Below are 26,034 nucleotides of genomic sequence, written 5' to 3'. Positions count from 1 at the left end.
CCTCTCAACACTCCCAAGGCAGGTACAGCACAGGTTAAATACAGAGTAAACCTCCATCTACACTGTCCTGTCAGACACTCCCAGGGCAGGTACAGCACAGGTTAAATACAGAGTAAAACTCCCTCTACACTATCCGATCAAACAATGCCAGGGCAGGAACAGCACAGATTAGATACAGAGTTTCCCATGTGGTGGCTGGCGTGCAACGGCCACCACACGTTAAAAAAAGCCACGCACAGGCATCTTCCACCCTTCAGGATGTAGTTCAGGACCTGGAATATTAGGTCCTTCATTGAAACACCTGTGAACTCATCCTATTTTGGCGTGGAAGCAAGTCATCTTCGTTTTGAGGGACTGCCAATGATGATGATGAGATACAGAGTAAACCTCTCTCTACACTGTCCCATCAGATACAACTCGGGCAGGTAGAGTATAGGTTAGATTCAGAGGAAAGCTTCCCCTGCAGCGATCCATCAAAGCTCACAAGGCAGGCAGAGCATGGGTTCGATACAGAGCGAAGCTCCCTCTACACTGTCCCATCAAGCACAGTGAGTCAGGGTCATAGAAGCTACCCCAGTGAGAGTCATTGCCAGAGGTAACTGTACCCCAGTGAGTCATAGAAACATAGAAACATAGAAAATAGGTGCAGGAGTAGGCCATTCGGCCCTTCTAGCCTGCACCGCCATTCAATGAGTTCATGGCAGAACATTCAACTTCAGTACCCCATTCCTGCTTTCTCGCCATACCCCTTGATCCCCCTAGTAGTAAGGACCTCATCTAACTCCTTTTTGAATATATTTAGTGAATTGGCCTCAACAACTTTTTGTGGTAGAGAATTCCACAGGTTCACCACTCTCTGGGTGAAGAAGTTCCTCCGCATCTCGGTCCTAAATGGCTTACCCCTTATCCTTAGACTGTGACCTCTGGTTCTGGACTTCCCCAACATTGGGAACATTCTTCCTGCATCTAACCTGTCTAACCCCGTCAGAATTTTAAATGTTTCTATGAGGTCCCCTCTCATTCTTCTGAACTCAAGTGAATACAAGCCCAGTTGATCCAGTCTTTCTTGATAGGTCAGTCTCGCCATCCCGGGAATCAGTCTGGTGAACCTTCGCTGCACTCCCTCAATAGCAAGAATGTCCTTCCTCAGGTTAGGAGACCAAAACTGTACACAATACTCCAGGTGTGGCCTCACCAATGCCCTGTACAACTGTAGCAACATCTCCCTGCCCCTGTACTCAAATCCCCTTGCTATGAAGGCCAACATGCCATTTGCTTTCTTAACCGCCTGCTGCACCTGCATGCCAACCTTCAATGACTGATGTACCATGACACCCAGGTCTCTTTGCACCTCCCCTTTTCCTAATCTGTCACCATTCAGATAATAGTCTGTCTCTCTGTTTTTACCACCAAAGTGGATAACCTCACATTTATCCACATTATACTTCATCTGCCATGCATTTGCCCACTCACCTAACCTATCCAAGTCGCTCTGCAGCCTCACAGCATCCTCCTCGCAGCTCACACTGCCACCCAACTTAGTGTCATCCGCAAATTTGGAGATACTACATTTAATCCCCTCATCTAAATCATTAATGTACAGTGTAAACAGCTAGAGTCAGTGCTAGAGGAAACATGCAGCAGAGCCTGGTCTCTAGTCGTCTTGGATCTCCTTGCCATTGGACCAAGACCTTGCTTTGCCAAGCCCGTGTGGTAACTGGTGTGCAACAGTCACCACAAGTTAAAAGAATTCACGCTATTAGCAATACATAACAATCCTCTTCCTCTGCAGTCATCAATATATTGCAATTCCCCATGCCTGTAGTTTCGTTATATTACAATTCGAAATATCTTCAGTTATCAGCAACAAATTGCATTTATATCGCACCTTAAACGTAGTAAAATGTTCCAAGGCGTTTCACAGGACCGTTATCAAACAAAATTTGACACCCAGTCACGTGAGGAAATATTAGCACAGGACTAAAAGCTTGTTCAAAAGGGTAGGTATTAAGGAGCATTTTGAAGGTGGAGAGGTTTAATGAGGGAATTCCAGAGCTTATGGTCGCGGCAGCTGAAGATACGGCCACCAATATTGGAGAAATGAAAATTGGGGCTGCTCAAGTGGTCAGAATTGGAATGCAAAGATCTCTGAGGGTTGTAGGGCTGGAGGAGGTTACAGCAATAGGGAGGAGCAAGGTCCTGGACGGATTTCAAAACAAGGATGAGCATTTTGAAATCAAGGCATTGATGGACCAGGAACCAATGTCGTTCAGCGAGCTCAGAGGTGATGGGTGAACGGAAATTGGTACAAGTTGGGATGAGAGGGCTGAGGACAGATTGAGTAGAATACGCCTAAATTCTCTGGAGTTGAGAAGAATGGAAGGTGATATCATTGAAACATATAAAAATCTTAGAAGAATGGACAAGGGCCGGATAGTCTCGAACTAGGGGTTCTAGTATTAGGATAAGAGATCGGCCATTTAAGACTGAGATGAGGAGATATTTCTTCACTCAGAGAATTGTGAATCTTTAAAACTCTCTATCCAATAGAGATCTTACTGAATGGAGGAGCAGACGGGAGGGTCCGTATGGCTAATCCTGCTGCTACTCATTGTGTTCTTGAGTAAGGATGCGGTTAGGAGTGTTTTAGAAACATAGAAATTTACAGTGCAGAAGGAGACCATTTCGGCCTATCGTGTCCGCGCCGGCAAACAAAGAGCGGCACGGTTCTCAGTCAGCAGCCCTGAAGGTGACGTATAAACCTATGAACAATAAACATTGGCGGAAAGATAAAGAGCACCCAGCCCAACCAGTCCGCCCCACACAACTGCGACACCCCTTGCAACAAAACATTCTACTGTCCACCCCAAACTGGAGCCATGTGATCTCCTGGGAGAGGCAAAAACCAGATTAAAAACCCAGGCCAATTTAGGGGAAAAAATCTGGGAAAATTCCTCTCCGACGCTTCCAGGCGATCGAAACAAATCCAGATCACCCTGGCCGTACTAGATTCCCTGCAGTACTTACCATTATATCTGCGCAGTCCAACAAAAGGTCATCCAGTATAATCCCAATTACCAGCTCTAGGTCCGTAATCCCATCCAACCATCGCTTAAAAGTGGTGAGGGTTTCTGCATCCACCACTCTTCCAGGTAGTGAGTTCCAGATCCCCACAACCCCCTGCGTAAAGAAACCCCCCCTCAAATCCCCTCTAAGCCTTCCACCAACCACCTTAAAACTATGCCCCCTAAGTTAAGCTTAAGTTTATGGAGAGTGCGAGGTGTGAGGCCGATCAGAGGCATGGATGACGGTTTGAGCAGATGAACTGAGGAAGGGGTAGAGACCGGCGATGTTATGGAGCTGGAAGTAAGCATGCTTGGTGATTGAAGGAATATGGGTTCGGAAGCTCATCTCGGGGTCAAGTACGACGCCAATCAATAAATTGCAACTCTCCATATCTGTGTTTCAGTATATTAGAATACTACATATCTCTAGTGATCAATGCTTCAAAATTAGTAGTTATCAATATATTTTCTTATAATTCTAAATGTTCACGAATGTATAATTGATTCTGTCAGTAATAGGCCGTGCTGGTATTTCAGATTGGTTTGTGCATCGTGATCAGTGAATTGACTCTGATGCTTCCAGTTCAATCTTTCCAATGGCTTTCTCACCAGATGGGAAATATTTGAACATTGAGATCTGATGGTGTCGGTGTGAGTTCAGTCCCACCTAATGTACAGAGACCGGTCCATCTGCTGGGCTCTGCCTCAAACTGGAGTCACCTCTTAGATCAAAGCCCTTTACTCTAAAACACACACAAGATTCACTGTGACTGTGTTCAGAGACAGAAAGTGATCTCACTTCACATCCCATTGCATGGCCTCATGCTGGATAATTGTGCTCGGTGGTCAGTCTCTCCCAGTCTCATTTCCTGTCTTACCTTGTAACCTGTGTGTACTGTCTACAGGACCGGTGTGTATCTGAGTAAATGGCACTTTCTCTTACCTTTCTCCCCAGTCGATCTATTGAAGCACTTTCAATTGGAAAGGGCTCCCTGGCTGGTGCCCTCACAATCCTGTGCTGGTTCACCTGCTGTTGTTCCTCAGTCCACAATCCCTGTTTCCTTCCAGCTGTGGAACTTTCTCAATCACTCCGCCATTCACCGGGATCTAATTATGACAGGGCAGAAAATTAGAAGAATATTAATGTTGTCAAGTGGAATGTAGTGTAAGGTGTTTTTCCAGCATTTCAGAAAAGTATATGTCCAATATTTCTGTTTCATTTTATCCTTTTCCTCAGATCCCTGTCCTGCCCATCTGGACTTATAGAAAATCACCAGAATTCTCCCCGGGTTACACACTGTCTGATCTCACTGGGTCCCCGGGTTACACGCTGACTGAGCTCACTGGGCCCCGGGTTACACACTGTCTGAGCTCACCGGCCCCCGGGTTACACACTGTCTGATCTCACTGGGTCCCCGGGTTACATGCTGTCTGAGCTCACCGGCCCCCGGGTTACACACTGTCTGATCTCACTGGGCTCCCGGGTTACACACTGTCTGATCTCACTGGGCCCCCGGGTTACACGCTGTCTGATCTCACTGGGCCCCCGGGTCACACACTGACTGATCTCACTGGGCCCCCGGGTTACACAGTGTCTGATCTCACTGGGTCCCCGGGTTACACACTGTCTGATCTCACTGGGCCCCCGGGTTACACACGGTCTGATCTCACCGGGCCCCCGGGTTACACACTGTCTGATCTCACTGGGCCCCCGGGTTACACACTGTCTGATCTCACTGGGCCCCCGGGTTACACACTGACTGATCTCACTGGGCCCCCGGGTTACACACTGTCTGATCTCACTGGGCCCCCGGGTTACACACTGTCTGAGCTCACTGGAAGTTTCAGTCTATCTCCCGCATGTCCCCAAACCCTGAGCTGCAGGGCTGTGTTCGGTGTTTTCCCTCACAGACTCACCGCACCCTTCCCGCCCGCCCGCCGCCGCCGCCGCCGAGCGCTCTGCCCCTGCCTCAGCCGCCCACCATCAGTCTGGTTCCCTGCGGCCCCCGGTTCCCCACATTGTCCAACCGCTGGTTGCAGCAAACTGCGCGTCATCCGGGGACTGGAGGTGGGGAGGGCGGCACCGAGCATGCGCACTGCGGCCACCGAGTGCGTTCCTGCATAAATTAATGACCTTCAGCGAATTCCCGGCCGTCTATTGGTTGCATGAAGCAGATTACCAGCCGCTCCCACCAAGAGGAGCCGTTAGCGTCACAGAGCCCCGCCCACAGTGTTGATGGATCACTGGGCAGCTCGGTGGTCACGTGGCTCCTGATTTGAAAACTGTTCAACCGCCTCACCACGCGCCGGGCGGGGGACGCCATAGCCCCGCCCACTTCGCCTGTGACGTCGCAGGTGGCTGAGGGGCGGGACCATTCGCAGTGCGCCTGCGCCAGACTCCCAGTTCACTCAATCCCACACTCCTGCAGTGTTAATAATAACTTTTCTTTATAGAGCGTCTTTAACGGAGTAAAACGTCCGAAGGCGCTTCACAGCAGTGTTACAGAATACAACACATACATTTAACACCGAGCCACAGAAGCAGAAATTGCGGCAGATGACCAAAAGCTGGGTCAAAGAGGTAGGTTTTAAGGAGGGTCTGAAAGTAGGAAAGAGGCGGAGAGGTTTAGGGAGGGAGTTCCAGAACTCGGGGCCCAGGCAGCTGAAGGGCCGGACACCGATGGTGGAGCGATTATAATCAGGGATGGTCAAAAGGGCAGAATTTGAGGAGTGCAGACATCTTGTGGGCTGCAACAGATTCCAGAGATCGGGAGGGGCGAGGCCATGGAGTGATTTGTAAACAAGGATGAGAATTTTGAAATCAAGGCGTTGCTTAACCGGGAGTCAATGTAGGTCAGCGAGCACAGGGGTGATGAGTGATCGGAGACTTGGTGCGAGTTAGTATATGGGCTGCTGAGATTTGGATGACTTCAAGTTTACGTAGTGAGGAATGTGGGAGACCGACCAGGAGTGAATTGGAGTAGAGGTAACAAAGGCACGGATGAGGGTTTCAGCAGCAGATGAGCTGAGGCAGGGGCAGAGACGGGCAATGTTACGGAGGTGGATATAGATGGTTTTAGATATTTCGCGGATATGTGGCCTGAAGCTCATTTCAGGGTCAAATATGTGGCATGCAACAGGACAGATGGTCAGGGAGGGATAGAGAGAAAAGAAAAAGCGGGAGAAGGATGTGGAAATCGAAGGGAATGGCTCGGGTCCGAAGCGGCAGCAAATAGACTTGGGAGAAACTCAGTTTACAGAGTGAATAGGGAATACTAGAATAGGGATTCTACAATAGTGCAATCAGTATAATCAAGATCAATTATATTGAAACAAAATTGATTAATTTATAGATTAATTATAAGTAAACTTAAAATCAGAACTTGAATAATTGAAAAGTTAAATCAGTCTCTAGCTGTCTCATTAAATCAGTAAATCAATTTTCGGGTAGACCAAAAGGCACAATGAGAAGTAATCATTGCAAAGACCATTGATCCAACTTCTGTCCTGTGATTGTATGAACTGGTGCTCCACTCTCTGCCCTGTGATTGTATGAACAGTGAAAAAGAAGGGCGGCAAGAGAAGGGATAACCAGCTGTGGATAACCAAGGAAATAAAGGAAAGTATCAAATCAAAGACCAATGCATATAAGGTGGCCAAGGTTAGTGGGAAACTAGAGGATTGGGAAAATTTTAAGCAACAGCAAAGAATGACTAAAAAAGCAATAAAGAAAGGGAAGATGGATTACGAAGGTAAACTTGCGCAAAACATAAAAACAGATAGTAAAAGCTTTTACAGATACATAAAACGGAAAAGAGCGACTAAAGTAAATGTTGGTCCCTTAGAAGATGAAAAGGGGGATTTAATAATGGAAATGTGGAAATGGCTGAGACCTTAAACAATTATTTTGCTTCCGTCTTCACAGTGGAAGACACAAAAACCATGCCAAAATTTGCAGGCCATAGGATTGTGGGAAGGGAGGACCTTGAGACAATCACTATCACTAGGGGGGTAGTGCTGGACAGGCTAATGGGACTGAAGGTAGACAAGTCCCCTGGTCCTGATGAAATGCATCCCAGGGTATTAAAAGAGATGGCGGAAGTTATAGCAGATGCATTCGTTATAATCTACCAAAATTCTATGGACTCTGGGGAGGTACCAGCGGACTGGAAAGCAGCTAATGTAACGCCTCTGTTTAAAAAAGGGGGCAGGCAAAAGGCAGGTAACAATAGGCCAGTTAGTTTAACATCTGTAGTGGGGAAAATGCTTGAAACTATCATTAAGGAAGAAATAGCGGGACATCGAGATAGGAAAAGTGCAATCAAGCAGACGCAGCATGGATTCATGAAAGGGAAATCATGTTTAACTAACTTACTGGAATTCTTTGAGGATATAACGAGCATGGTGGATAGAGGTGTACTGATGGATGTGGTGTATTTAGATTTCCAAAAGGCATTCGATAAGGTGCCACACAAAAGGTTACTGCAGAAGATAAAGGTACGTGGAGTCAGAGGAAATGTATTAGCATGGATAGAGAATTGGCTGGCTAACAGAAAGCAGAGAGTCGGGATAAATGGGTCCTTTTCCGGTTGGAAATCAGTGGTTAGTGGTGTGCCACAGGGATCAGTGCTGGGACCACAACTGTTTACAATATACATAAATGATCTGGAAGAGGGGACAGAGTGTAGTGCAACAAAATTTGCAGATGACACAAAGATTAGTGGGAAAGCGGGTTGTGTAGAGGACTCAGAGAGACTGCAAGGAGATTTGGATAGGTTAAGCGAATGGACGAAGGTTTGGCAGATGGAATACAATGTCGGAAAGTGTGAGGTCACCCACCTTGGGGGAAAAAAAACAGTAAAAGGGAATATTATTTAAATGGGGAGAAATTACAACATGCTGTGGTGCAGAGGGACCTGGGGGTCCTTGTGCATGAAACTCTTTTTGGAGTTTATCTGCAAAACAAAAACATTAATCGGTGCCACCCGACCTGGATGACACACCAGACATTTACAAGGCCCTCTTTTTTTGTTTTTTTGGGGTTTTTTTTGTGTTTTTCTTTTTTTTGGGTTTTTTTTTTGGGCACTAAAATCACCTTTTTTCCCCAGTGCCCCCTATAAAAGGGAAGGGGACACTAAAAGCACCGGCAATTAAAACAAATTAAACTTTAAAACGTAAAATCAAATTAAAATTTGGTTGCCGGGCGTGATGATGCACTCCCGTCCCACCTCTCGCGGAAGGCCGCGAGCATACCGGTGGACACCGCGTGCTCCATCTCCAAGGACACCCTGGATCGGATGTAAGAGCGGAAGAGAGGCAGGCAGTCAGGTTGAATGACCCCCTCGACCGCCCGCTGCCTGGACCGGCTGATGGCACCCTTGGCCGTGCCCAGGAGCAGTCCTACGAGGAGGCCCTCGGACCTACCCGCTCCCCTCCGCACATGGTGCCCAAAGATCAGGAGAGTGGGACTGAAGTGCAGCCAGAATTTCAGGAGCAGCCCCTTCAAATAGTGGAACAGGGGCTGCAACCTCGTGCACTCAATAAAAACATGGAACACGGACTCCTCCAGACCGCAGAAATTGCAGGCGGCCTGGGAGTCCGTGAACCAGCTTAAAAATTTATTGCACGGCACTGCTCCGTGCACCACCCTCCAGGCCAAGTCCCCGATGAATAGTGGGAGGACCCCTGCGTAGAGTGCCCTCCATCGGGGACACCCGCCTCCTCCGGACGACAAGATGGTACGCCATGGCGTGTCCGGACGGCAGGCGAGGATGGCAAAGTTGAGGGTGTGCAGGAGCAGCCCGTACAGGAAACCCCTCCGCGCGGAACTGAAAGGCCCGGAGGGGATTTCCCCGAGGCGGCTCAAGTTGTGAGGCGCCGGCCCCCGAGGGAGGTTCCGGGGTTTGGCGCCGATGAGGAATTCCGTCCGGACGGGGGTCAGTTCGTACGGGATTTCCCCACGTGCTTGAGCCTCCTCGATGCACCTAACGGAGTCGGGGCCCAGAGCTCTTTTTAGCGACTCGATGGCATCGGCCGCGTGGTGGACGTTGGCAGAATTTAGGCGCCGCGCCAGCGTGTCTGGCGCCATCCAGCCCGCTCCTCCGCCATCGAGCAGGTCCCTGACCCTTATCACCTCACCAGCCACAGCCCTCTCGTCCGACCGCCACATAAAACCTCGGTCGTAGAGGTACGGATTCCCGAGCAGCGGCTCCTGCAGGACAGCCGCCACTCCAGCCGGCGGAGAGCTGCGCTTGGTGGAGACTTTGTTCCAGACCCTGATGAGTTCCTTGTAAAAGATAGGCAGCTCCCGGAGGGCGGTCCTGACGCCCCCCACATTCACAAACAGGAGCTGCGTGTCGTAGTTGAGGCCGTGCTGCTGGCGGAAGAAATACGTCGCCAAAGCACGCCACCTAGGAGGGGGCTCAACGTAAAGGTATCTCTGCAGGGTCTGAAGATGGAAAGTCGCGAGCTGGGTGCTGACGCAGACCAACGATTGACCGCCCTCCCCAAGCGGGAGCCTCAAGACCGCTGCAGAGACCCAGTGCTTCCTGTTGTTCCAGAAGAAGTCCATCAGATTCTTCTGTATCTTGGCGACAAACGCAGGGGGAGGGGTCAAAGTGACCAGCCGGTACCACAACATGGCGGCCACCAGCTGGTTTATGATGAGCGCTCGGCCCCTGTAGGACAGCCCTAGGCGAGCGGCGACCTTGGCCTCCAGCTCCTGCCAGTTCGCCGGCCAGGCTTCCTCGTCGGGGCGAAGGTAGACTCCCAGATAGAGGAGATGGGTCGTGCTCCAGGCAAAAGGCCTGAGCTCCTCCGGCAGGGAGTCCACCCGCCACTGACCCACCAGGAGTCCGGAACATTTTTCCCAGTTGATTCTGGCGGAGGATGCGGCCGAGTAAATCTCCTGGCACTCACGCATCCTCCGCAGGTCAGCGGGGTCCTCTACCGCGAGGAGCACGTCATCGGCGTAAGCCGAGAGGACGACCTCCACGCCCGGCCCTTGCAGAGCCAGTCCCGTCAACCTCGTCCGCAGGAGGCGCAGGAAAGGCTCCACGCAGACGGCGTATAACTGGCCGGACATGGGGCATCCCTGGCGCACCCCTCTCCCGAAGCGAAGGGGCGCCGTCAAGGACCCGTTAACCTTAATCAGACACTCCGCGGCGGCGTACAAAAGTCGGATCCGGGCGACGAAGTGCGTCCCGAACCCGAAAACGCGCAGAGTTCCGAGCAGATCGTCGTGATCCACCCTGTCGAACGCCTTCTCTTGGTCGAGGGATAGGAAGGCGACCGACAGACCAGCCTCCTGGGAATAATGGATGAGGTCCCGGACCAGATGGATGTTATCGTGGATTGTCCGGCCCGTGACCGTGTAGGACTGGTCGGGGTGGATCATGTGGTCCAGCACGGCACCAAAACGAGCAGACATCGCCCTGGCGAAGATTTTGTAGTCCGTGCTGAGGAGGGAGACCGGGCGTCAGTTCTTAAGGAGGCGGAGATCGCCCTTCTTAGGCAGCAGGACGATGACTGCCCTGCGCCAAGAGAGGGGCATCTCCCCGGTCGCCAGACTTTCCCCCAGGACCCGCGCGTAGTCGCCCCCCTAGAACGCCCTGTGGAACTCCACGGTCAGCCCGTCCAGCCCCGGGGATTTTCCCCTCGAGAGCCGGTCGAGGGCACCGGTCAGCTCCGCCATGCTTAGCGGAGCTTCCAGATTTTCGGCGCCCTCCGGGCTGACCTTCGGCAGGTCCTCCCACAAAACTCTACGCACTTCCTCGCTGGACGGATCCGGAGAGAACAGAGCCCCGTAATATTCATGGGCCCTGTTGTTGACGCCCTCCGGATCCGAGACGAGAGAGCCGTCGTCGGCCAGCAGCGTCAAGAGCTGCTTACGGACACTCTGCCTTTTTTCCAGCGAGTAGAAGAAGGGGGAGCCGCGGTCCAGATCCCGCAGGAACCGGATCCACGACCTCACGAATGCGCCTCGGGACCCGACGAGCTGCAGGTCCTTCAGCGCGGCCTTCTTCGCTTCGTACACCGTCCGCAGGGCCGAGTGCTCGACGACTTGACCGAGACGGGATTCCAGGTCGAGCACCTCTTTTTCTAGGCGCCCGACCCTGGCCGCCCGCCTCTTGTCGACCCCCTCGCATACTCTTGACAGAAGACGCGGACGTGAGCCTTGCCCACGTCCCACCATAGCCTCAAGGAGGGGAAGCCCCCCTGCTTCCTTCTCCAGTTGGACCAGAATCGACGGAACGAGTCCTGGAACCGCACGTCCTCCAGCAGCCGGTTGTTAAAGTGCCAGTACGCGGACCTCGTCCTCGCGCGGAGCGAAGCGAGCTCGACCCACACCAGGTGGTGGTCCGAACACGGCACCGGCCGCATGGAGGCCGCCGGGCCGCATGGAGGCCGCCGGGACGCATGAAACGTACGCCCGAGACACGTAAAGGCGGTCGACTCTAGACCATCCTACTCGAGGCCTCACCCAAGTAAAGGCGCTGGAGTCGGGGTGGAGATTTCGCCAGACGTCCACCAAGTCGAAGGACCCGACCAGGTCCCTCAACTTCTCCATCGCCGTCATGCACTGCGGGGCACCGGAGCGGTCCCTCGCCTCGAGGGTGCAGTTAAAATCCCCCCCGAGGACAATGCAGTCGCCGACGTTGACGGAGCCAAGAAGAGCGGACACTTCTTCGAAGAAGCGCGTTTGCTGCGGGCCGGGCTGAGGGGCGTACACGCTCACGAGATGGAGCGGCACGGGCTCCTCGAACCCCAAGATCTCCGGCTGAAAATGCGGGCCCAGCAAGATGGCCATCCCACTAGAAGTGGCGGTGAGGTGGCTCATGCGGACCTCTCCTTGCCATTCCGGGAGCCACGTGGCTTCGTCTCCCGGAACGGTGTGGGTTTCTTGCAGGAAGCACACCGCATATTTCCCCTCCCGGAGGAGCGAAAAATTGTTAAATCTACGGCCTGCCTCTCTGCTGCCGTTGATGTTGAGGCTGGCTCTGGTTATCTTCATGACTAGAGCATAGTGCAACCTCTACCTAACCTATTGTGGGGGAGGAGTGGAGTCGTTTGTTGACCTCCACTCCTTCAGCAGCCCAGCGAGGAACTTTTTCAGCCGGCGCAGCTCAAGGCCTTGAGCCTTTGATAAGGGCCCGCCCGAGGCCATGGTTTTAACGGCGGCGCGGACGGACGCGACGAGCAGCCGCGGCTCGGACCATCTTTCCAGGGCTAGATGGGTTCGGTTGTGGCGACCCCGGCACTGGACCAAAAAGTCCCAGAGTTCCTCTAGGGGAATGAGGAGGGTCTCTGTGGCGGCCGCGAGCAGATCCACCGCCTCACTGGCGATGGACTCGAGATCTTCACCCGCGTCCTCCACCGAGTCCCCGTCCCCCTCCGGGAGGTCGCCGCTAGCAGCCGGCCCGTCGACCGCACGAGGTACGGCAAACGGCCCGGCCGCTCCATCTGGCCCTGGCTCTGCCCCGATCCCACCCCCAGGATCGTCGGCAGAGGAGTCCCCACTGGGCTCTTTTAAAATTGGTGCTGGGTCGGGAAGCGACAGCGGAAGGGGTTCCCCCTCCGCCCCAGGAACCGGGGAACAGGGAGAGACCTGGTCAAAGTAATGTTCCAGGTCCTCCAATTCCCCCAGCTCCACAGTAGGGGGCGAGGGTTGTTGTTCTTCCCCCTCCCCGCCGCCACCCCCCAGCCCAGCGTGTGGATGTTCTGTGGTATTAATCATATTTTCAGTTTCTACCGAGTCGAGCAAATCCCGGTGGAAGTTGGGTATTGGCTGGGCGGGCTCAGGTTCGGCCTTTTCGGCCCCGCCCGCCTCAGTCCCCGGGACGCTCGACCCGGCGGCTACGCATTCTTCTGCTGGCCCCACGCCCCCCACGACAGGCAGATCTTCCACGCCATCCCCAGGAGGCAGCGGCTGGGCAGCCTCGACTGCCTCACCCTCCCCGGCGACAGATTCCTCGCGACTGCAGCGCAATTTGGGGGCGCTGGTGGGGGACGCGGGACACGCGGCGGGCACCGCCTCCTCCGCGGAGGGATGTTGTTCCCCCTCCGCCTCATTGGGGCGGTGCCTCTTTTTGTTCCTTGGGGTGCGCGAAGGCAGGGAGACCTCCATGTCTGCCGAGGCCTCCCGCTCCGCCCCGCCCCCTTTTCCTTTTCTTGCCCGCGCCCGGGCCCTCTGCGGTATTGGTCAAGGGCTCGGGCACGGGCTCAGGGCACCCCGCGCTCGCCGGTGACGGGGTTGGGCTGAGCGCGGTGGTCAAATTTTCTGGCGCACTGAGGGGACCCGCCTCTGGATGTTTTGCCTTCTTCCGCGCCTTCTTTCCGGTCGGACGCTCTCCCTCCCCCCCGCCAGAGGCCGTGAAAGCATCGGCCCCCGGCGATGCCCGCGCACCTACGGCTCCCGGCACGCAGACGCAACTAGGGGTAGGGGTGGCGGCGGCGCCAGCCTTGGCCGCCTTCGGTGGTTTGGCGGCCTTGGAGGCGGGGCAGATCTTGCGAACGTGCCCCACCTCCCTGCAGGCATGGCACCGCACGCCATCCGACGTCCAAAAGACGCGGTAGGCAGTCCCCTCGTGCACCACATTAAAATAACCCTCCGTCGTCTCCTCCCGCGCCAGCCGGACAAAGAGCTGGCGGCGGAAGGAGAACACGTGGCGCAGGCTGTTCTCCCTGAGGCCGAGCGGTATGGGGTTGATCCCCGACCTTACCTCCCCCAGTTGGTGTAGCTGATGGAGGAGGAGCTCAGCGGGAACAAAGGGCGGGACGTTTGATATGATGACCCTCTGCGCGGTGGCCTCGAGAGGCTCCACCGGCAGGAACGTCCCGCCCACCGTGAGCCCCTTTTCAAGGGCCAGGGATACCGCCCGCTCCGACCCCAGGAAGAACACAGCCTTCCCAGACATCTTGGAGGCTGCGACAATGGCCGAGGGGCCGACTACCCCAGCCATCACCCGCACGCACTCCTCAATGCTCATTGTGGGGTGAGTGTAGTTCTTGACCCCGTGTTTTTTAGTTATTAGTTTGAATGGTGGCAGGGCAGCGGGTGGCGCAGGAGGCACCGTGGATGTGGATGCCGCCTGCGCATAAGTCCTAGCTGGCCCTGCCACCGGCGTGGATGGGGTCGCCATCACGGGGTCCCTTTAAGGGCTACACCCACCCCAAAGTTACAGGCCTTAATGGTCTTAATTGGCCTCGTATGATAAGACTGAGCAGAGGAGCTCTTAACGAGGCACACCTCTCCCCTAGTTGGCAATTGGGGAGGGGCCTTGCTCCCTCTGCTCAGTTGTTTTTCTTTTTGTTTGTTTTTTTTGAAATTAGGAGGAAGGGCTCTCAGAGAGAGAGCAGAGAGATTGAGCAAGGGGGTGCGGGAAAGAGGGAGGCTGCGAGGGCAGGTCTCCCCTCACAGCGATGGGTGGGTGTTTTTCTTGGGGTGCACTCCCCAGATGGCAAAAACACACAAGCACAGTCTTTGGGTTGGTCTTCGGGTGGGGGGAGAAGATGTCTTCACCTGGGGCAGCTAGAGCCACCAGGCACACACTCCTAACGATGTTTAATAGGTGATTTAAAGAAATCTTCAGCCTGGTAGCTCCAGCTATCCCAGGCTAGGCAATGGGGGGGGGGGTTCAATTGTGTGTGGGGCCTAGTTGTAAGCAAGGCCCCCACACACACTTCCACACACACACACCCCCCGCGATGTTCCGGCCCTCAGTGGTCTTCTTTCCTCCCCCCACCAATACAACAAAGTCTATTGGGGAATGCACCAAAACACACCCACCTGTCGAAGATGTAGAAATGACTCTCCCTCCTTCCACACTGGATGGTGTTTCTTCAGGTTGTTCTTTCCCCCTCTCTCCAACTCTCTGTAGTTGTAATAAATGTTAAATTTTTTCTGTGCTCCTCCTCTCCCTCCGGATGTTGAATGGGTAGCAAGCCAGCCCTTTCCTCCTCTTCCTGGGCTGGTCTCAGGGCTCTCAAGGCCTTCCAAACAGGAGCTAAAGTTGGTAGCTCCTTCTCTCACTGCAGCTCAGCTCCTACTGATTAGGCCACGCCTCCACTGATCCACCATTGGTGCATGAAACTCTTTTAGAGTCTACCTGCAAAACATAAAACATTTATCCGTGCCACCCGACCTGGATGACACACCAGACATTTACAAGGCCCTTTTTTTCTTTTTTGTTTTTTTTGTTTTTTCTTTTTTTTTCTTTTGGGCACTAAAATCAAATTTTTTCCTTTTTCCAGTGCCCCCTATAAAAGGAGAGGGGGACACTAAAAGCACCGGCAATTAAAACAAATTAAACTTTAAAACGTAAAATCAAATTAAAATTTGGTTGCCAGGCGTGATGATGCACCATTGGTGCATGAATCCCAAAAGGTTAGTTTGCAGCTGCAGCAGGTAATCAGGAAGGCGAATGGAATGTTGGTCTTCATTGCGAGAGGGATGGAGTACAAAAGCAGAGAGGTCTTGCTGCAACTGTATAAGGTATTGGTAAGGCCGCACCTGGAGTACTGCGTGCAGTTTTAGTCACCTTACTTAAGGAAGGATATACTAGCTTTGGAAAGGGTACAGAGACGATTCACTAGGCTGATTCCAGAAATGAGGGGGTTACCTTATGATAATAGATTGAGTAGACTGGGTCTTTACTTGTTGGAGTTCAGAAGGATGAGGGGTGATCTTATAGAAACATTTAAAATCATGAAAGGGATAGACAAGATAGAGGCAGAGAGGTTGTTTCCACTGGTCGGGGAGACTAGAACTCGGGGGCACAGCCTCAAAATACGGAGGAGCCAATTTAAAACCGAGTTGAGAAAGAATTACTTCTCCCAGAGGGTTGTGAATCTGTGGAATTCTCTGCCCAAGGAAGCAGTTGAGGCTAGCTCATTGAATGTTTTCAAGTCAAAGATAGATAGATTTTTAACCAATAAGGGAATTAAGGGTTATGGGGAGAGGGCGGGTAAGTGGAGCTGAGTCCACGACCAGATCAGCCATGAACTTATTGAATGGCGGAGCAGGTTTGAGGGGCTAGATGGCCTACTCCTGTTCCTAATTCTTATGTTCTTATGAATTAGAGCTCTCCACTCTCTGTCCTGTGATTGTATGAACTGGAGCTCTCCACTCTCTGTCCTGTGATTGTATGAACTGATGCTCTCCACTCTCTGTCCTGTGATTGTATGAACTGGTGCTCTCCACTCTCTGTCCTGTGATTGTATGAACTGGTGCTCTCCACTCTCTGTCCTGTGATTGTATGAACTGATGCTCTCCACTCTCTGTCCTGTGATTGTATGAACTGGTGCTCTCCACTCTCTGTCCTGTGATTGTATGAACTGGAGCTCTCCACTCTCTGTCCTGTGATTGTATGAACTGGTGCTCTCCTCTCTCTGTCCTATGATTGTATGAACTGGAGCTCTCCACACTCCTGTCCTGTGACAGTTTCAACTCCGATATAATTTCTATATAGTTTCAGTTTCAAGTGTTGTCCCATTAAACAGGTCCTTTTCTGCTCACTTTATTGTTTCATCATAGGCAATCCCTCGGAATCAAGGAAGACTTGCTTCCATGCTTAAATTGAGTCTTTAGGTGGCTGAACAGTCCATACGCGAACCATAGTCCCTGTCACAGATGGGACAGATAGTCGTTGTGGGAAAGAGTGGATGGGACAGGTTTGCCGCATGCTCTTTCCGCTGCCTGCGCTTGATTTTGGCATGCTCTCTGCAATGAGACTTGAGGTGCTCAGCGCCCTCCCGAATGCAATTCGTCCACTTCTTTGCAGTCTTTGGCCAGGGACTCCCAGGTGTCAGTGGGGTTGTTGCACTTTATCAAGGAGGCTTTGAGGGTGTCCTTGTTACGTTTCCTCTGCCCACCTTTTTGCTTGTTTGCCGTGAAGGAGTTCCAAGTAGAGCGCTTGCTTTGGGAGTCTCGTGTCTGGCATGCGGACAATGTGGTCTGCCCAACAAAGCTGATCGAGTGTGGTCAGTGCTTCAATGTTGGGGATGTTGGCCTGGTCAAAGACGTATTGGTGCGTCTGTCCTCCCAGGGGATTTGTAGGATCTTGTGGAGACATCGTTGGTGGTATTTCTCCAGCAACTTGAGGTGTCTACTGTACATGGTCCATGTCTCTAAGCCATACAAGAGGGTGGGTATTACTATAGCCCTGTAGACCATGAGCTTGGTGGCAGATTTGAGGGCCTGGTCTTCAAACGCTTTTTTCCACAGGCAGTCGAAGGCTGCACTGGTGCACTGGAGACGGTGTTGAATCTCATCGTCGATGTTTGCTCTTGTTGATAAGATGTATGGAAAATGGTCCACGACAGAGGTTGGGGTGGTCTTGGACCTGGCCTGGAGATGACGAAGGTGGAACAGGTTCCCACTGGTTCTGTAGTTTAGTTCCACTCCAGTGGGGAGCTCTTGCCGTAGGCAACGAACTATTGTTTACACCAACACACACTTGCTCTGAGTACAGTTTGATCCTGATCACTGTAAATCCCCTCAGCCTTCCCACTCTGCTCTCTCCAGATGTAATTAGCTACAAGACAGCATGGAATAAGCAGGAACAACGGATTTTAGGATTTTAGTTTTGAAATGCTTATTTGAGTTGCTGTGGGTGGATTCTCTGTAGCGGGAGAGGTGGTTGTGGGCCGGTGGAGCGGAGGGCAGTAATGGTCCGACAGATGAAAGGGGAGGCTTCCTAAACAATTGGTGTATGCCACAAACCTGGAATAATAACTTGAACTACCGGCGTTTGCAGCTTCGGGGCTTTATCTCCCTTTCTCCGGCCGTGCTGTACACCAGCCACCACCTCACTCGGCTCAATCTCACTCTCACTCACTCCCTTTAAATCTAATTTCCAAATCACCCCATCAGCAGCGGATGCCTTCTATTCCCCCTTCGCTGTGGTCCGATATATAGATATAGATTAATAGAGATGTAGATCAATAATTCCCTTTTATCGGCAGTAATTCAATGATATTTGTGGACCGGTCGTTCAGATGCTGACTTCAGGGGAGGAGAGGGAGGGGACCCAGTGAGTGTCGAACTGAACTCAGGCAGAGTCAGCACCTTCAGGGGAGGAGAGGGAGGGGACCCAGTGAGTGTCGAACTGAACTCAGGCAGAGTCAGCACCTTCAGGGGAGGAGAGGGAGGGGAACCAGTGAGTGTAGAACTGAACTCAGGCAGAGTCAGCACCTTCAGGAGAGGAGAGGAGAGGAGAGGGAGGGGAACCAGTGAGTGTAGAACTGAACCCAGCCACAGTTGGTGGTGAAAACTGGGAGCGGAGGACACGCTGTCTTCAGACCTGCGATGTGTTCGAATTTCAGGACAGGGAGTACGGAGAGTGTATGGGACGGGAATTTACAGCTCTGGAGGAACAAGAGAGGAAAGAATGTTCCATAGAATCTAGAATTGTCTGTTCTGAATTTCTGTCTTGTACTTGCAGTAATGGTTTTTGTAAACTCCTTTTTCAGCGTATTAGAAGGTGAGATTTGCAGACGGGAAACTCAAACCAAACATCACGTCAAGACCTGACAGAGTCATTTGATTCATCAGGATCTGAATATCATCGGCCTTTGAATGTGGAAGGAGAAATGTTTGCCTATTCTGTCTGTGGGAACAGATTTCAAACATCAGTGTGACTGGTAAAGCACCGAGACACACACACCCAAGTGAGAGTGTTCCAGTGCACTGCCTGTGGAAAGAGCTTTAACCAGTTATACAGCCAGAAAAAACATCGCACCATTCACAGTGGGGAGAAACCGTACATGTGTTCTGTGTGTGGACGAGGCTTCAACTGATCGTCCAACCTGGAGAGACACAAGGACACCTGCACCATGGAGAAACTGTGGAAATGTGGGGACTGTGGGAAGAGATTCAATTACTCGTCTGATCTGGAAGTTCATCGACGCAGTCACGCCGGGGAGAGGCCATTCACCTGCTCAGTGTGTGGGAAGGGATTCACTTTGAAATGCAACCTGTTGACACACCAGCGAATTCACACCGGGGAGAGGCCGTTCACCTGCTCCAAGTGTGGGGAGGGATTCACTTGTTCATCCAACCAGCTGATTCACCAGCGAGTTCACACTGGGGAGAGGCCATTCACCTGCTGTGGGTGTGGGAAGGGATTCACTACCTCATCCAACCTGCTGGTACACCAGCGAATTCACAAGTGACTGGAAAGATTGGATACTACTGTTACTCCAGACTGAATCATGTCCATTCTGACAGCTGGGGTTTCTTTCTGCTGATATTGATTCCCCCTATAACTGGGCTGGAGTTTAATATTCTGGATATTGGACCAATTAATCAACGGGAAAAGGGTCAGATAAAAATAATGTTGATTGTGTTTGCATCCATACTTCACAGTTTAAACAGCTTTCTTCAAATACTGAAAGCTGCAACAAATGGAGCTAAATGTTCTTGAACCATTGATAATAAAATGAATTGAATCTGCAGGTTGGTTTTGAATTTCTCTGGGATGGAGCCCGACAAGATGTGCCTTGAAATACCGCCGGTGTCCAGTAGATGATGCTGTCCCTCCAACTAACTCCGACTGTGCGGAGAGTGACTGCCCCCTAGAGCAGGAGGAATGAGGGCAACTTAGGGTCAGTCACTGAACATACTGCACCCCACAGGGACATCACACACGGCCCCCCTCCCTGGGGCAGCTCGGGGTCAGAAATTGGGGCTCAATTTTCCCCACTATTCTGCGCCGTATTTTTGCCGTCCGCTGTTTTATTTTGAGCAAACTAAAATCTTTAAGTTTCCCGAAAGTTTCTGCGACATCGTAACATCGTAAACCACTTGGGTACGATTTTTTTTTATGGTATGATTTTTTGACGTCACTGGGGGCGTAACCGGCCTGCTGTGCCATTTCTTGCCATTTAAGTGAGTTTGGCCAAGTACTATTTTTCTTTTAAGATGGTTTAGTGGACCATGCTGAAAAACCTTCTGGACATCGAACAAATCAGCGCATGTAACAAAATCGGCGCAGATAAGTCGCCATTGATTTTAGCCGAGGTTTTGGAGGGATTGAAGGAGGTATTAATTACACAAAATGAATGCATGATACATGTTCATTTTTGGAAAGTAAAAAGGGAGGAACTACATTTATTTGAAAGTCTAAATGGAAATTGTGATTTTTGACCAAGGTCCACTCCACCACCGAACCTCTCCTCACCGGGCTTGAGGGTCGGAGTGCCGGCCGGCAGGATTGTTCCCTCGGCTGGACACCGGAGCTCGGCACTCGGCTTCAAAAGAAGCCCGGGAGGCTGGAAGTCGAACTCCTGTGTCCGGCCGAAGGAACGCTGCCGGCCGCCGCTCCAACCCTGTGTGCCTCGAGCCCGGTGAGCATCGGAGACAATACAGAAGCATTTCTTTGCACAGCAACAATGAAAAATATTAAATATTGCCCCCAGTCATCATTATAATGTGTATTTTGTGCCCCAAATGTCTGCCTTGTGAGCGTTGCATCACCGTAGAAACCGAGCCTAGTGTTGCGTATGCAGAGACCAGGGTATGGTCTATGACTAGGCTGTCAACCTTGGAGAGAGAGAAAAGAAGGTGTGACTGCTTTCTGCTACTATTTTCATTGCGTTTCAAACTTAGAACAAATAATGGGAGCAGTATTAATAGTGGCTTACTTAGTAATAGCCTTCTGCATCATGGTGATGCAGAGGAGACGATTGATACAACAGCATCACATCAGGAACCAGAGAGCGCGGAGGATGATGGCCAGAAGGCCTTACCCAAATCGGGTATAGAGAGAGAGGCGTTCATACTTGCACCTGAGTGAGGCATCAGAAGGCTGCGTTTTTGGAAGGAGGTCATAACAGAAATCTGCAAATTAATCAAGGCAGACCTGCAGTGTAGAAGCCCGAGGAGGACTGCATTCTCTGTAGAAGTGAAGGTTTCTGCAGCACTTGCCTTCTATGCCTCTGCCTCTGGCATCAACTGGGAATGTATGCTCCATCTCTCAACATCCAACATATCTGCATTTGGCAGGTGACTGTTGCACTATATGCCTGCAGGAACGACTACATCAAGTTCCCCATGACCGTCCAGGCAATGCATGACAGGGCTGTGGGCTTCTCCAGGATTGCTGGTTTCCCCAAGATACAGGGTTGCATTGACTGTACACACATCGTCTTGCGAGCACCTTTGGACGATTCCGTGATGTACAGGAACAGAAAAAGGTTCCACTCGCTAAACACCCAGCTCATCATGGCAGTTGATGCCAGATACCCAGGGAGCACCCATGATGCTTTCCTCTTGTGTGAGAGCGCTATATCTGCCATTTTTCAGCAGCAGCCACAAGGGCAGAGCTGACTGCTGGGGGGGCAAAGGGTATGGTTCGCCACCTGGCTGATGACCCCCGCCCCCCTACGCGTAACCCAGACAGAAGCCGAGCGTCACTACATGTCCCATATAATGATGCATAGCATCATTGAGAGGACCATCGGTATACTGAAGCAGCGTTTCTGATGCCTGGACCACTCTGGAGGTTACCTGCAATACGCCCCTGAGACGGTCAATCAGTTCACTCATGTGCTGCATGCTGCACATCTTAGCCATCATGAGGTAACAGCAGCTGGAAATAGAAGAGCCACCTCAGGTGAGAGGAGATGAAGATGACGACGAACAGGCTGATGATAAAGAGGAGGAAGCCATGCAACTACCTCAACCCGCAGGACAATGACGGAGGTGGGGGGTACGTCGTGCACCTTTAACCATTGCTCAAGCCTTGTATCAGCGGCTAAACCTTGAATACTTTGATGCATGAAGGCTCAGCGGCATGTTTCATAATTGACCATGTTTACTGTTTGGACCTGTTCACTTGTGTTAAGTGAAGAAATAATGTTAATGATTCTGCTTTAATTTTAAAAAGAATTATGTTTATTAAAAATGTTTTCACTTGTACTTAAGTTAACTTTAAAAAGAGTTTTGTATCAAATTTTAAACTTTTCAGTTAAGATCACTTGCAAACTTTAAACTTGTAAATTTACATCACTTACAAAAACTTTTCAATTGAGATCAGTTAAATAACAATAATATAAGAACAACAGCAGCAAACAAACTTTAGCTGCAGCCATCTCTCCTCCCCCTTATTCTAAGACTTGCCCTTGCTGACTTTACCCTTGGCCGGTGGTGGTGCAGGCATTCTCCCGCCGGTACCAAGCTGCTTTTTTTGAGATCTTGGGGAATGTGCATTTCCTGTTGGGGACGGACAGACTGCAATGTGGAAGGCCTCTTCCTCGGCCTGACGATGAACCGGCACAGTACCCGAGGATAGTTTAAGGTTTGGAGTGGGAGTCGCAGCAGTTAATTCCGTCAATTGCCATGAGGCAATGATAGCCTGGGTGCGTTCCCTTATTGCAGCAGCTACCTCCGACAATCCCTCCCTAATGTGCCCCGACAGTGTATCAACTACCTCCAACATTTCTTCCCTAATCTGCCCCGACAGTGTTCCCATTTCTCGCGAGTGTGTTGTTACTTCTCCTCACCCAACTGATGGTTTCCAGGAATGATCAGGTAAGGTCAATGGTCTCCCCCCTCAGTGCCTTGCTCTCCCCCTCATTGCGCTGTTGAGCTCTCCTTCCCCTCCTCACCCTGGGTGTGGCTCACTGCAGTCCACTGTGAAACACCATGAAATGTCACATCACTCGTAGCAGTCTGAAAAGGAGCTGGCGCATCAATAGACGGCACCACCTCCTCCAGATTCAGTGCGATAGTGTCACGATTGGGGGCTTCCCCCTCACCCCACTGCTCATCCTTGTCCTGCTCTTCCTTTGGAAGTTCGGCATGAAAGATGTTATGTTCAGGGTCCTCTGTTCTGAATGTTCTTCTGCGGCATTGGGTTGTACTTCCTCAGGGATGGGCGCAACTTCTGCAAAATATAACAGGCAAGACCATCAGTTAGCAGTAGGGGAGGGGGCAGGGTGGCATGAGTAGGCTCACACAGAGCAGGCTCGTTTGAAGGACCTAGATGAATGATAGCACATTGCATAAACCGAAGCGTAGCTGACGGAGAGTACATCCCATGAACCGAGGCATGGCTACCCCGTTCAGTACTTAACAATTAGCCAAGCCAGACTGTGGAATTTGCAGGACTTACCCTCTCTCTGGTGTCTGGGCCCAGCTTGTGCATCGGTTGTTGACCTAGAGCCAGCATCCATCATACCAGTGACCCTCACTTCCAGGGGTGTAAGTGGGTGCAGATTTGCCAGACCTCCTCCAGTTCGATTTTTCTCTTTGTTATGTGCCACCTTCCTCTGCAAAGATGAAAATAGAACTTTTTAGAGAGGTGGAGGGGGTGGGGGGTCTCTGTCTGCTGTGGTGGGTGACACACACAGATGGTCATACTTACAATTGTAATTCCAGTGCATAAATGAAAATATTTCTTACACCAATTGCTTGGCCAAGGTCCTGCCACTTTCTGCACTGCCTGCCGGTCATCAGGGTGGTCACTGTTCCACAGAAATCTTCTGCAACTTTATCTCAGCGTTTGTTCATTTCTTTTGGATTTATTTTAATAGGATCTTTGTTCTGAAGCTCATGCCATCTGCCCTCAATAATAGAAACCAGGGCCTCGACTTCTTCTGATAGAAAATTCTTGGTCCTTGTCCCCTGATCCCATATTGCAGCTCTGATTTTTCTCCTCAAAAGCAAGTTCTCACACACAACTGTTTGTTTAAAAACGGCTGAATACAGACCAGGAAGTGTACTGTGCAAGTGCAGGCACACCCGTCACGTGAAAAAGGGGATTTTTTTTTGGTGCATGCACAGAAGGCGGCTTCCATTTTTTCAGCTCAGATCTTAGGCTCCACCGACAGAGCTTAAGGACAATCTGCATCGCGCCAAATTAAAAATTAAAAATGGCAAAAGTTGGAACTTTTTTTTGTTGTAGTCAGGCGCCAGAAACTCAGCCGTAACTTTTCAACACCTCTAAATATCGCCAACGTGGAAATTTTCATGTCCAGTTTTCATGGTCCATGTAGGAACCAACAACATAGATAGAACTAGGAATGGGGTTCTGCTGAAAGAGTTTGAGGAGTTGGGGTCCAAATGAAAAAACTGAACCTCCAAGGTACTAATCTGGATTGTTACCTGAGCCACACACCAATTTGTGCCGGGATAAGAAGATTAGAACGTTAAATGTGTGGCTCAAAGAGTGGTGTGGGAGGCAGGGATTTTGCTTTATGGGGCACTGGCACCAGTACTGGGCAAAGCAGGAACTGTTCCATTGGGATGGGTTCCACTTGATCTAGGCTGGAACCAGTGTCCTGGCGAATCGAATAACTAGGGCAGTATACAGAGCTTTAAGCTAATGAAGGGGATGGGGAGAGGATTCAGGAAAGTATATAGCATGGTTTAGATATGGAGAAAAGGCAGCAAGAGAAATGTAGAGGCTCTAGAGCAGAGCAGAGTTTTGGGTAGCAATAAGCAGAATGGGTCAGGAAGGGACAGAAAGAGTAACAAAGGCAGTAGGGCATTACTGACTAAGGTGACATCAGGGAAAAATAGAAAAAAGTCAAAGCTAAAGGCACTATATCTGAATACATGAAGTATTCACAACAGAATAGACAAATTAATAGCGCAGATAGAAATGAATAGGTTTGATTAAATACAGGTGCAGTTCAGCATCATGTTTAAGTTTCCTGGCAACCTGTCCTGTAGAATTTCCCCACAGCTTTTGCTGCAATTGGTCATAAGCTTTATTTACCTTCCCCACGTATCTTCGTTGGAAGCTGTTGGGGATGGAGTTGCACCAGAGAATAAGGGGTATGGAGAGAAAGCAGGAAAGGGGTACTGAGGTGAATGATCAGCCATGATCTTATTGAATAGTGGTATGGTGCAGGCTCGAAGGGCCGAATGCCCTACTCCTGCATCTATTTTTTATGTTTCTATGTTTCTATTATGGAGACATGGTTGCAAAGTGACCACAGTTGGAAACTAAATATTCCAGGATATGTAACTTTTAGAAGAGATAGCAAAATGGAAAAGGAGAAGGGGAAGCCCTGGTAATAAAGGATGGGATAAAGACTGCAGAGGGAAAGGCTCTTTGCTCGTAAAATCGAGAAGTAGAATCTGTTTGTGTGGAGCTAAGAAACAGCAAGGGGCAGAAAACATTGGTGGGAGTTGTTTATAGGCCCCAAACCGCAATGGTAATGTATGGGCACAGTATAAATCAGGAAATTAGAGGTGTATGTAACAAAGGTAATACAATAATCATGGCGGACTTTAATCTGCATATAGACTGAGCAAACCAAATTTGCAATAATAGTGTGGAGGACGAATTAATGGAAGGTATACAAGGTGGTTTTCTAGATCAGTATTTTGAGGAACCAACTAGAGAACAGGTTATTTTAGATCTAGTATTGTGCAATAAGAAAGGGTTAATTAATAACCTTGTAGTAAAGGGGCCCTTAGGGAAGAGTGACCATAATATGATAGAATTTTACATTAAATTTGAAAGTGACTTAGTTAAATCTGAAACTAGGGTCTAAAATCTAAACAAAAGAAACTATGTAGGTATGAGGGGGGAGTTGGTTAAGGTAGATTGGGAAATTACATTAAAAGGTATGATGGTAGAAAAGCAATGGCTTTCGATAAGGTGCCACACAAGGTTATTAAACAAAATTAGGGCTCATGGGATTGGGGATAACATACTAGCACGGATTGAGGATTGGTTAATGGACATAAAACAGAGAGTAGGAATAAACGGGTCATTTTCAGGTTGTCAGGCTATAACTAGTGGGATACTGCAATGATCGATGCTTGGGCCACAGCTATTCACAATATATATCAGTGATTTAGATGAGAGGACTAAATGTTATATATGCAAGTTTACTAATGATACAAAGCTAGGTGGAATGCCAGTTGTGAGGAGGATGCAAAGAGGCTTCAAGGGGATATAGACAGGCTAAGTGAATGGGCAGGAACATGGCAAATGTAAATAATGTGGAGAAA

General features: G+C 50.5%; 2 protein-coding genes across 2 annotated transcripts in view; one reads left to right on the top strand and one right to left on the bottom strand.

The window, feature by feature from the left end:
• Positions 1 to 26,034, bottom strand: part of LOC139273549 (zinc finger protein 850-like) — a 700,279-nt gene that overhangs the window by 68,929 nt on the left and 605,316 nt on the right. The window contains exon 8 of the mRNA XM_070890500.1: positions 12,143 to 12,147. Within this exon, the coding sequence (XP_070746601.1) occupies positions 12,143 to 12,147 (5 nt within the window). The remainder of the gene's footprint in view (positions 1 to 12,142; positions 12,148 to 26,034) is intronic.
• Positions 5,459 to 19,518, top strand: LOC139273540 (zinc finger protein 239-like). Its single transcript, XM_070890490.1, has 2 exons — positions 5,459 to 5,646; positions 18,537 to 19,518. Exon 2 carries the CDS (start codon positions 18,900 to 18,902, stop codon positions 19,236 to 19,238), a length of 339 nt encoding a protein of 112 aa, XP_070746591.1. The 5' UTR covers positions 5,459 to 5,646; positions 18,537 to 18,899; the 3' UTR covers positions 19,239 to 19,518.

This window comes from Pristiophorus japonicus, chromosome 9 (assembly GCF_044704955.1).
Source record: "Pristiophorus japonicus isolate sPriJap1 chromosome 9, sPriJap1.hap1, whole genome shotgun sequence".
NCBI lineage: Eukaryota > Metazoa > Chordata > Chondrichthyes > Pristiophoridae > Pristiophorus > Pristiophorus japonicus.
The sequence above is the reverse complement of the archived record's forward strand: the minus strand, read 5'-3'. Positions and strand labels throughout refer to the sequence as shown.